We start from the raw sequence: 12,516 nt of genomic DNA on the forward strand, positions 1-12,516 counted from the left end.
GGGGCTGCGTCCGGGGCGGCCTCGGAACTCCAGCGCGGGGACGCCGCTCGCCCGGAGCGCCGGGGAAGGCCGCGGGGCTGCAGCAGCCACCTGAGGCGCGGCCCCGAGCGCGCGCCCCCGTCGTCCCGGCCCCGCGCCACTTGCACTAACTTTCCGGGACGGGGGAGGGGCGCGGGCGGCGCGGGCCGGGCCTTACCTGTGCTCAGATTGTCGCTGAGCTTCAAGGGCACCCTCAGGATGTAGACGAGGAAGAGCACGATGAAGAACCACACGGTCCACAGGTACGTCCACGACCACACGATGCAGGACTTGAGCTGCTCCAGAAAGCCGCCGGCCGCTTCAGCCATTTTCCGCCGCGGCTCCCCGCCGCCGGCGCTCGCGCTCTGCTGGGCTGATTCACCAGACGCTCGCGCCCCAGCCGGCGGGCCCTGCGCTCCCGGAGCCGCCAGCCAACGGGGGCGCGGGCGCGGCGGGAAGGCGAGCGCGCGGCCTGTGCCTCTGCCTGCGCCTCGGCAGCCGCCCGCCCAGAGCCCCACAAGTGGCTTTCGTGCAACGGTCACGTGGGCGGCCGCTCCCGTGCCATTCACACTTCTTACACTAATATTTTAGGAAGCGGGTCCGGGCGGCGCGCTGCGGGGAACTCCCGACGTCCCACTCCGCGCGTGGAGAGCGCGTCCTAGACGCCAGCCTGCAGCTGCCAGGTACCCCGACTGCACTCGTAGGGAAACTGAGGTGCAGAGTGATGCGGCGCCGTGTTACCTGGAGGTGGCCGCATCATTCAGTTGCAACCGTCTGTTCCTAGAGGGGCGGTCTTGGTCAAGCCCTGCACTAGACAGTTGCTCTCAGGGTCCAAACTTGGAGGGATGAATAAAGCCAGAGCAGCTAGAAGGCAGGAGATACAGCCTTCCCTGGTTACAGATGTAATTCACTTTTGTTTTATTCTGTTCTTTTCAAGCAGCACTGGGAAGGGTTTTCTAAAGATCACTTGACAATATGAATATTTATCCTCCGATTTTTCAAGTGATCACAATTTTTTTTTTTTTCGGTCTTTTTGAGACAGGGTCTCCCTGTAGCCCCAACTGTCCCGGAACTCACTATGTAGACCAGGTTGGCCTCGAACTCACAGAGATCCACCAGCCTCTGCCTCCCAAGTGCTGGGCTGGGACCAAAGGCGTACGCCACCACACCCAGCTAAAAAACTCACTTTTGCCGGGTGTGGTGGCGCACGCCTTTAATCCCAGCACTCGGGAGGCAGAGGCAGGCAGATCTCTGAGTTCAAGGCCAGCCTGGTCTACATAGTTCCAGGACAGCTGGGGCTACAGGGAGACCCTGTCTCAAAAAGACCAAAAAAAAAAAAAAAAAAAAAACTCTTTAAAAAAATTGTTTTATTTATTATTTTTATTTTGTGTGTATGAGTGCATTGCCTGCATGTATGTGAGTGCAACCTTGTCTTACAATGCTGCAGAGGTCGTCGGATTCCCCTGGAACTGGAACAAAGGACGGTGCATAGCTGCCGTGTGGGTCCTGGGAATCGAACCCGGGTCCTCTGCAAGAGCAGTCAGTGCTCTTAACCGCGGAGGCATCTCTCCAGCCCCAACATTTTTTTCATATAAATAATTCTCTAGGATAATTTTGGCATCCTTCATCTGAACCTGCTGCATCAAACAACAGCACACACCAAAAAAAAAAAAATGAGCAATACTGCGCTTATTTTATAGAACGTTTTATCATATGACAACCTCAAGTTTGTTTCTGCCCGTAAATGATTAACTTTTAATGTATTAGATGTTAATGAAATAATTGCAGGTTTTCCCAACTACAACCAAGACATTAAAATTCAGCACTGAGCAGAGTATTTTATTATAAATTTTGTATGATATTCAGGCTCAAAATACATTACTGCAAACTGTGGCCCTTGTCTATGCGGTCTGCTGAGTCCCTTGAAGGGAAGGAAACTGAAAGGCCTTGGAAGCAAGGTCATCACAGAAGCCAATATTCCTTCTCTCCAAGGTGCATTATAGAAACTAGAATCCCTCTCCCTCCAAGCTAGAAAGGTCCCCTTTGAAGCCCCTAGTTCTAGGGCATTCTGTTTGGTAAACCCCCAGAGGAGTGTTACAGAGACCAAGAATGTGAACACACAGTCTTTGCTGGGATCCTCTTCAGCCTCTACCATCATATTGCATTGTTTTGCCCAAACATATTTCTGCATGGCTGTCAATTCTCCAACAAACCTGGACCTAAAAATAGTTTCTCTGGGTCTTTGAATCTTCATTCCTGGGAGCTCCTGTGTCATATAAAACTGAGGCTAACTACCTTTGTTAGGCTTTTCTCTTGTTGACATGTTATGGGAGTGTTGGCCGTGCCCCTTCATGGTGGGTGAGAAGTATCACACCTTTCTGCTCCTACACATACTTGTAGTTGTCTCTATAATAAAATAGGCTGATTTAATTTTACATGTGGGACCTATTTATGGCATACCTAATAGAGCTGCTACATTTTCAGTAATTCCAGCCTCATTTTCCACTACTGTATTTCCTCTCTCACAGTGAGATACAAGCTAAGTGATAAGAGATATTGTCTCATGCATACTTCTTTTCATATTCATGCCAGCTACTACCATGTGATTTTTTTAATCTAAGAAAGATGCCTAGAATCTCCGTAGAATAGAACACAAATATTTTTAATTGTTTTATGTATATGAGTATGTTGCCTGCATGTGTGTAAATGCACCTGTATCATGCAGTTCCCGCGTAAGAAGAAGGTGTCGGATACCGTGGAACTGGAGTTATGAATGGTTGTTAGCCGCCATGTGGGTGCTGGGAATCAAACCTGGGTCCTCTGCAAGAGCAATCAGTGCTTTTAAGCACTGAACCAGCTCTCCAGCGTATTTTGTATGATGATTAAGCAGCCCACCAAATCTCTGCAATTCACAGAGCTAGGATCCTGTCTGCTCCATTTAAATGAAGATCTAGAGGGGCTACTCTTTTTTTGCTATCAATGAACCTCCAGTGAATGGATGTGACTACACTCACATGAGTCACAGCTTTCCAAACAGGTGCACCTGGAGGGTCCATCAGCCCTATGTACTCATCTCTGCCTCTCCCTGGTGTGCAGACAATGGTTGGGGTAGGGAATATGCCTTTGGGCTTTGAAACAGAAGTAAGAGAATGTGATCTCTCGCACACTTCAGTCACTTCAGAATAGGTAGAATGGGTTATATGCAGAGCACGTAGAGACAGATACAGATGAATACATAGGCCTAAGTCTGATTTTGAAGGACCTTATGGTGGTTGACATTGCTCACAGAATTGGAAACAGCCAATCCAGAAATTTATGGAAGTGGGGATTTAAAAAATATTAAAGGGGGACTGGAGAGCCGGCTCAGTGGTTAAGAGCACTGACTGCACTTGCGGAGGACCCCTGGTTCAATTCCCAGCACCTATGGCTAACAGTTGCTTAACTCCAGTTCTAGGGCATCCGATGCCCTCTTCTGACCTCCTTGGGCATAGCACACCGATGCACTTACATACATACATGCAGGCAATACACGCATACACATAAAATAAAAATAATGCTTTTTAAAAAAGAAATATTAAGGAAATAAAACTGATGGAATTGAGCATGAAAGCTAGTTAGTTTTAGGTAGCAACTCAATTGCACTAAGGAATAACTAGAAACCTGGCAAAGCATTTTCTTGAGATATGTCTATGAGGTTTTTTCCCAAAGGAAAATGGTGCTTGAGTCAGAGTACAGTAGATGGGGAATATCCACCTTCTAGGCAGACAAGCATGATTCAGGGACCTGGAGACAACGAAAACAGAAAAGAAGAATGAACTTATCTCCCAGAATAGAGAAGATCTCTTCTTCTGTTGTCCTCAGTCCTGAGAACTCCAGACTCCTTGGCCTTTGGACACCAGGACTTACACGAGTGCGACCCTCCCTGGATTCTCAGGCCTTCAGCCTCTGACTGGGACTTGTAGCCTTGGCTTCCCTGGATCATAGGCCTTTGAAATTGAACTGAGCCATACTAGCAGCTCCCCTGGTTCTCCAGCTTGCAGATGACCTATATAGGACTTCTCATACCACATAATGTATGAACCAGTTCTCTAAAAAGTCGATCTCTCCCTCTCCCTCTTCTTTTTTTGGTCCCCCTCTCCTTTCCCATCTACACTTAATTGGACATCAAGACATCAAGATTCAGATTTGTCACTTCTATTTGTTCCCCAGCCATGGCCTTTAAGTACTACTGATTGTTGTTGCTCATGGAGAAAAGGCCATGGGCTCCCTGCATCCAGTTTTACCATCACCACTGCATCCCCATTGTCTTGCTAAAGGATGAAATCCAGAGAGTAAATAGCATCTTTAGCAGGACACTTCTACCCACCTTCATAACAGGACATATGGGCAAATGTGTCATCTTCTTTCATACCCTTGGACCTGCTTCACACAACAGCTGTCATATATGTCTCTGGCAACCCTTCCCTGAGCAGGCATTCTCTTCTTCCACAACTTCAGATTTTTCTGAGATGCTCCTTTGTCATCCCAACTCCACCAGACCATCCCCTCCCCAATGCAGTGGCCAGGAAGCTTGTGGTGGATCATTAAGCATATGCTTAGAGCCTTGTGGTGCTGAGCCCTATTCCTGATCCTGCTGTTCATTAACTGGTTGCTTCTCGCAAGTTATTGAGTTTCCCTGACCTATAGTTCCTTCATCTGTAAGTGGGTTCCAAGGGGCCTTTGTGCACATTGAATGAAATGTATGTCAAAAGTGCTGAGAACAACACCTGAGCCAAATCATTTCCTCTCTGTTAGCAAATTAGGACCTTTAGAGTTAAATAATTTGTTGTTGATTTTAGTCTTCTTCACCTCCTTGTGCATAAAATGCTGTTTGGCATGTGGTACATGTTCAATAAATAAATAAATACTCAGTATCAAAGAAAAGATTGAAAAAATCTATCATATAAAAAAATCCAGATCTTCCATTTTATAAACACAGTGTGTTCCCATTCCTAGCAAGAAGATTTAACTCATGGGTAAAATGTAAGAGTTAAAGCTTTCCATCATATGGTATGAATATAACCATGTCTAAATTAAATAGCATGAGTTAAATGACAATTAACTCATAGGAATTATGTCAAAAACAATAGACTCCTGAAGCTCTCTTAGATTGACTTATATACAGTCATACACTGCATAATGAGGTTTTGAGGAATGATGGGCCTCATATATGATAGTCTCGTAACAGAATATTGGCTAGTAACATCGTAGACACTTTGCATACATGCTGTGATAGTTGCACAGCGGCCAAACTGTATAATGGTGCAGTATGTGTGTGTATGTGTTGTGCAGGTGTATGTGTGCAAGTGCATTTGTCTGCACATATGCAGAGACCAGAGGACAACTTCAGCTGATGTTCCCAAGGTTCCATCTTGTTTTTGAGACAAGGTCTCTTGCCAGCCTGAAACTTATCAAGTAGGCTAGGTTGACTAGCCCCAAGCCCCAAGGATCTGCCTGTCTATGCCTGCCCAATTCTAGGATGACAATTGTGCACCATCATGCCCTGCTTTGTTTACATGGGTCCTGGGAATCGAATTCCAGTCTTCATGCTTGCAACACAAGCACTTTTCCAACTGAGTTGTCCCTCCAGCCAAAAATGTACACTTTTTCTGATAAAATATCTGAACAGAATAAGAAACAAATATGATTAGCTAAGAAATTCAAAAGCTATTTTAAAGTGTATCTCATTTTGTAAGTGATGTTTGGAAGTGTCTGTATTGCAATAGTCTTTAGCTTTATACCATGTTGTAACTAAAGACTGTTTTTGCAAAGTATTTTCTGAGTTCACCTAAGATTTAAAAAACGGGAATAATTGTTTTGAGTTTTTTGTCTTTGAAAATTTTCACCCATGTTCATCAGTGGGGTTTATGAATTAACAGGTGAATGATCTCTGTTTTAAGTAACAATCTACATAAACAGCTATTTTTAATTAATAACTTACCTAGAATTCAACAAGTTCAAATCCAACCTAGTTAATTTCTGAGGATAAATAAAAGCAGAAAAACAGGTTTGGAAGGGAATTTGCCGTCTCTAACTTCTCCAAACCAAAATCATCTTTCATAATGAATTAAAGAGATGAAATTTCAAGTATCCATATGTAGTTGAAAAATTTTTTCAGATTACATAAGGCCTGGGGAGAACTTCCTTAAGATATAATTCTGTACATATAAAGAAGAATTCATTTCTATAACTGACATAAGTATATGTCTTAGCTGTACAGCAAATGATTCACAGTGGCTAATTTAGAAATTATATGAGGAACCATAACCACACTTACCTTTTGTTTCCCCATTCCTGACACTATCTATACAAAGATAGTCTATGCAAAGCTTTTCTTTAAAAAATTTTTTTTTTGTTTCTTTTATGTGTATGAGTGTTATGTCTAAATGTATGTAAGTGCACCCATGTTGTGCAGTGCCCACAGAGGCCAAAAGAGGGCGTCAGATTCCCCTAGAATTGGAGTAACAGATTGTACTCTAAATACTGTGTTAATGTGATAATGTACTTTTATTCTTGACACTCAAACCCAAAATATAGTTTCTAATCCGACTTTTTAAAAATCCATTTATTTATTTACTTATTTATTTATTTATTTATTTATTTATTTATTTATTTTGTGTGTGTGTGTGTCTGTGTGTGTGTCTGTGTCTGGGGACAGCTTGCAGGAGTTGGTTCTCTCTTTTCACCTTGCAGGTTCTCGGTATCAAACTCAGTTAATCAGGCATGAGTCACCTCATCATCCCAAAAACTCCTTTTCAAAAAATATTTTATTATTTTATGTATATGAGTGAGTGTATTCCCTGCATTTATGTAAGTGCACCCATTTTTTGCAATGCCTGCAGAGGTCAGAAGAGTGTGTCAGATCCCCTGGAACTGGAGTTACAAACGGTTGTTAGCTGCCGTGTGGATGCTGGAGACTAAACTAAACCACTGAGCCATCTCTCCAGCCCCACACCCAAATTCTTTTTTAAAATATAGTATACATGTGAAATATCATTAGCTGTCTCAATTTTATCGCTTTATTTAAGACTGCATTTTTTGGTCAATAACTGGCTTGGTTTTCAGGAACCAGAGTCACATCTAGGCTTCTTATTACTAAAATTACATACTTTCAGAAATAGCCCAAGTGATAACCATCACATAAAATAATTCCAAGTCAAGTACAAAACTGTCACTCCAGGCATGGTGGCCTATGCCTTTGATTCCAGCACTCGGATGGATCTCTGTGAGATTGAGGCCAGCCTGGTCTACATAGTGAGTTCCAGGCCAGTTGGGGCTACTGGAAGACCCCATCTAAAATTTTTTTAATTTAACTTTTTTTAAAAACTTCCCATGTATATGCAGTATTCCTGCATAGATTTGACTTCATATTTCAAGTTCATGCACACAGACCTCCAAAGCACCTGACAGATTTAGACACATATTAAATGATATTTTTGCATTGAAAGAAACCAGAAAGCAGGTTAGAATGATATTATAGAATTACCAGTAGATTTAAGAAAATCAGTCATCTTTAGTGAAAGCTTACATTTGATTTTACCGACACAGCATTTATTCTTAAATTTCTGCAAATTGATTCTATTATTATATCCAAGATGGACTGCCTTATACTTTGTGGGTTACATTTAATTTTGTTCTCGTTTCTAATATGGAACACTACATTTAAGCAAGTAAATTAAAATAGAAATTTCAGAATCATTTGAAATAATTCAAAAAAGAAAAGAAAGAAAAAGTAGAAAACCCAAATTACTTTTTGTCTTAAAGTACATTTCAAGCTGGAAAGATGGGTCAAGGTTAAGAGTACCTTCTTCTCTTGCAAAGAACCTGAATTCAGTTCCCAGCACCCATGTCACATCAAGTGGTTCACAACCACTTATACCCCAAATCAAGGGGATCTGATGCCCTCTTGTGGCTTCTGAAGACAACTGGATACATGTGCATATATTCACACATATATACATTAATAAAAATAAATCTTTTTTAATATTTTATTTATTATTTTATTTCACATGTATGAGTGTATTCCCTGCATATATGTAAGTGCACCCATGTCATGCAATGCCCATGGAGGTCAGAAGAGGGTGTCAGATCCCCTGAAACTGGAGTTATGGGTGGTTGTTAGCAGTCATGTGGGTGCTGAAATTCAAACCTGGGTCTTCTGCAAGAATAGCTAGTGCTCTTAACCACTGAGCCATCTCTCCAGCCCAAAATAAATCTTTTTTAGAATACATTTTAGGGTAATATTAAGTAATGTGATTGCCTACTAGCCTAAGTTAACTGTATTTCTCATATTAATCTTGGCCTCTCTTCTCTTTGCATTAGAAAATTCATTCCAAGTTTTCATTTTATTCTGTATTTCAATGCCTTGCATAGTAGCTAAATTTAATACTGTATAATGGGTTTTGTGTCCTTGTTAATAATGAAAGTTACTGAATGTGAATTATAATTGAAGGTGTGACTTCCCTTGAGTTTTTCCTTCCCGCTCAAAATTATCTCCATAAGTGCTGGGCATGGTGGTATATGCCTTTAATCCAAGCACTCAGTAGGTAGAGGCAGGCAGATCTCTGTGAGATCAAGGATAGCTTGGTCTACACAGTGAATTCCAGGCCAGGTAAGGCAATAGGGAGACTCTGTGTCATAATACTATTTTTACAGTATGATTTTGTCTCTCGGAACAAGTGTGAGCTGAAGTCATCCACATACACAATCCAGTTTGAAATAACTTGTCAAGTACAGCTTGGACAAACTAGGGCAGATAATGTAACCTACATTCAATTATCTGCACTTCTATTTCTTAAATTCATCGTATAATGCATCTTTATTCCAAAAACAGACACTTATCTAAGAACTCAAGATCTTCCCTTGGCCTCCCAAGAGTTGGAGTTATGGTGTGTGCCAGCTGCTGTCAAGTACTCTTTGTAGGATTGTTCTTAGTCAGTGTTCTTTGTTAGATCACCACATGGAGCTAGCACAGGTATTGAATACTAAACTGAACTGCAATGAATATGTTGAGTTGAGGGTGGAGAGGAATATATTTGTGGCTTGGTTTCTTGACTTCAAAATAGAAGCCCATGTGATTTTCATGCAAGAAACAACCAATGCATGTACACGAGGGACAGTTCAGTTTGAGAGGGCCAACGAGATGGCTTATCACTACAGTGCTTGCTGCACAAGCATGGGGACCTGAGCTTGGATCCCTAGGCACATCATTAAAGGCTGAGCATGGTGTTGCAGATCTGTAACCCCAGCACCGGGTATGTACGTGGGAGGAGGGGTGGATACAAGCAAAGTCCTGAAGGTCATTGGCCAGCCAGTCTAGACAAATTGGTGATCTCCAGGTTCAGTTATAGATGCTGTTAAAAAAAATAAATTAAGATGGAGAGTGATCTAGGCAGATACCCAATGTTGTCTTCTGTCTTACACACACAGGAGCACATACACAAATACATATACATACTCACATGAACATGCACATATACCAATCACCATTGCAACCCATGCAGAAAATTCAGTTTGAGGGAGAATTATCCAACAGACCCATCAGCTAGTTTCATATCACTGAAAATATTCTAACAGAAGTGGGATCAACCACTCAGCCTCATCTGTTAAATTAGGCCCAACGATGACCTATACTATCAAGTCAAAGGGCATTCCTGCAGAAGATGGAAGATTGCACCACCAACTCATCCTGGTTTCCTGGGACTTTCCTAATTGTAAAAATGAAAGTCTCAAGTCTGGGAATCCCCAGTCACAGTTGCTCGAAATGACTTGGGAGTTTTCTTTCTTTCAAGTTTTAAGCCAACTCTGAACCAAGCTAGGAGGTATGAGGAAGTTTATTTGCTGTACCTCCTGGTAGGTCTTTCTTTTCACAAATGCCTTGACCTTTATTTCTTTTTCTTATCTACTTTCAAAATCTGTTTTCATAGCTATTTATTTATGCATGCATAATTTATGTCATCTCAAAAAGTTATTCTTCTAAGTGCCATTTGAAACCAGATATCAAAAGCATAAAATAAAATAATGCATCTTAATTTTTCTAAGCATCAGTACATCTTAGGAGCTAGGGGACAAGTACCAAACTTTAATATGCTGACTAAACTTAATTCTGTCATATAGGTAGGAAAATATGAGTATATATTACACATTTAATTTAAAACTCGAAAGAGCAGGTATATTTAAAGAGCAACAAGCTAAAAATTCTGTTCTTATTTTCTTCTGTTATTTACCACTTATTAATTTCCTTTATTGCTCTACTAAGATTATAGAAAGTAAATACAGTCATGTGTACTTTGAGGATGGAGTTCATTTTGAGAACTGTGCTGCTGGGCAATTTCTTCATTGTGTAAACATCATGGAGCTATTAAGATGGCTACAGTCACTAAGGGAGAGAACCTCCTGGGATCTCCATTGGACATGTGACCTAAGGTAGACTGAAGCATTATCATATGATACATGAATGTAACAGCACTAAGCAAGGGTTTAATAAAAAGGTATAGGAAGCTGATGTGGTGGTACATATCTATAACCACAGCACTCAGGAGGCAGAGGCAGGATTGTTAGAAACTTGAGACCTCTCCAGACTATATAGTAAATTCCATGCCAGCTGCAGCTACATAGTGAGATACTGTTTTTTAAAAAGTATGGGTAAGAGGCTCTGAAGAGATGGCTCATCAGTTAAGAGAACTGGCTGCTTTTGCAGAGGACCTGGGTTTGAGTGTCAACACCCACATTGTGGCTAACAACTGTCTGTAACTCCTGTCAAAGAATTCAATGCCCTCTTCTGACCTCCACAGGCATTGCACATAGGTGATACACTTACAGACATGCAGACAAAGCATTCATATGCATAAAAAATAAATCAAGGAGTGCCTGATCTGGCCTCCATCAGTGTAGGAGCTGAGATCTCAGCAGACCACCTGAAGATGCCTAATCTGGCCTCTGCTTGGCTTAGGGACTGAGAACTCAGCAGTGCCTGAGAGCAGCTGAATCTGGCCTCCACATAGTGGTGAGCTTCCCTAAATCACAGGATACCCAACCTCCTAACTGGGATTATGTGAGGCCCCTCCCATGGCCCCAAGGCAGACCTGTGCCCTATGGTAGGTAGGGTAAGGCTGAGATCTTAGCTGACAGCCTGTGAGTGCCTGCTCTGGCATCCATCAGTGTGGGGGCTGAGATCTCAGCAGTTCACCTGAGAGTATCTGATTTGGCCTCTGCCTGGTGTAGAAGCTGAGAACTCAGCAGACTGCCTGAGAGTGCCAAAATCAGGCCTCCCTTTAGGAAACTTCCCAAATTGTGCTCTGAGTCCAAACATTAGACAGAAACCTGAGTGTACCTGACTGGAGCCTGACTTGGGCTTCTGTGGGAGCTCTTGAGTAGCTGATCTGAAGCCATCAGTTCCCTCCAAAATAAAATCTGAGAGAACCTGAAACCTAGACCAAGCAGCTTTATGTAACCAACAAGAAAACAACCAAGACTTACCAATAATACAAACAGAAGCAAACTTCAACTCAACAAAAGAAGACTTGATTTCATACCAGAATCACAACAAAAAAAATTCACATGCCAAAATCACAATGAAAATATAATAAAATGGAAAGCCAAAACACTATGTCCCAACCAAACTCCACCAGTCCTGTAGAAGAGTTCTACAAGGAGAACTCCCTAGAGAAAACCCAGGACATGGAATTTAAAAGAACAATCATAAACATGATCAAGGAATTCAAAAAATTTGAGGAATACACAAACAAATCAAAGAACTAAAAGAAGATAGAGATAAACTTCTGAATGAATTCACAAAGAGATAGAAACATTGAAGAAAACTCAGGCAGAAATGAAGAAGGAAGTGCAAAACTCAATAAGCCAACTTGAAACAACAGGGGAAAGCCTCACCTCTAGAATGAATGAAATGAAAAACAATATCAACACTGGAGGATAAAATTTAAGAATTATACCACTCAAGCAAAGATTATGAAAAAAATTTAAAAGCACAGGAATGTAACATGCAGGAGATGCAAAAATTCTCAACAAAATACTTGCAAACTGCACACAGATGTGCATCAAAAAATCATTCACCATGATCAAGTAGGCTTTATTCCAGAGATGCAGGGATGGTTCAACATATGCAAGTCAATAAATATCATCAATCATATAAATGGACTCAAAGACAATAACCACATTGTCATTTCAATAGAAGCAGAAGAAAAACTGGAAGCATTCCCATTAAAATCAGGAACCAGACAAGGATGTCCACTATCTCCACTACTTTTCATAAGTAAAGCTATATACAATAAATCCACAGTCAACATCATTCTAAAATCAGGATATAATGCCAGCTCCTAGGGGTGGAACACATATCTGGTACTGTAGACCTGGCTAAACCCTGTAGCAGGGGAGAATATAGGCTCCAGTGGGAAGTCACTGCAATTGCTTTGTTAGATGGAAATGATGCACTTGTTAAAG

The 12,516-nt window shown here is 41.7% G+C and overlaps 1 protein-coding gene across 6 annotated transcripts in view; it reads right to left on the reverse strand.

Moving 5' to 3' along the window:
• St7 (suppression of tumorigenicity 7) overlaps positions 1-536 on the reverse strand; it is a 303,239-nt gene extending 302,703 nt beyond the window's left edge. For 3 of the 6 annotated variants that reach the window (XM_008837244.2, XM_029565541.1, XM_008837252.2), the window contains exon 1: positions 197-533. In XM_008837244.2, the coding sequence (XP_008835466.1) occupies positions 197-347 (151 nt within the window). In that variant the 5' untranslated portion in view covers positions 348-533. Of the gene's footprint in view, positions 1-196 lie in introns of all 6 variants that reach the window. The other 3 variants (XR_003850197.1, XR_003850196.1, XM_029565546.1) reach the window with 2 other exon arrangements.
• Between the last annotated feature and the right edge of the window lie 11,980 nt (positions 537-12,516).

Source organism: Nannospalax galili, unplaced genomic scaffold, assembly GCF_000622305.1.
Source record: "Nannospalax galili isolate Female #2095 unplaced genomic scaffold, S.galili_v1.0 scaffold171, whole genome shotgun sequence".
Lineage (NCBI taxonomy): Eukaryota > Metazoa > Chordata > Mammalia > Rodentia > Spalacidae > Nannospalax > Nannospalax galili.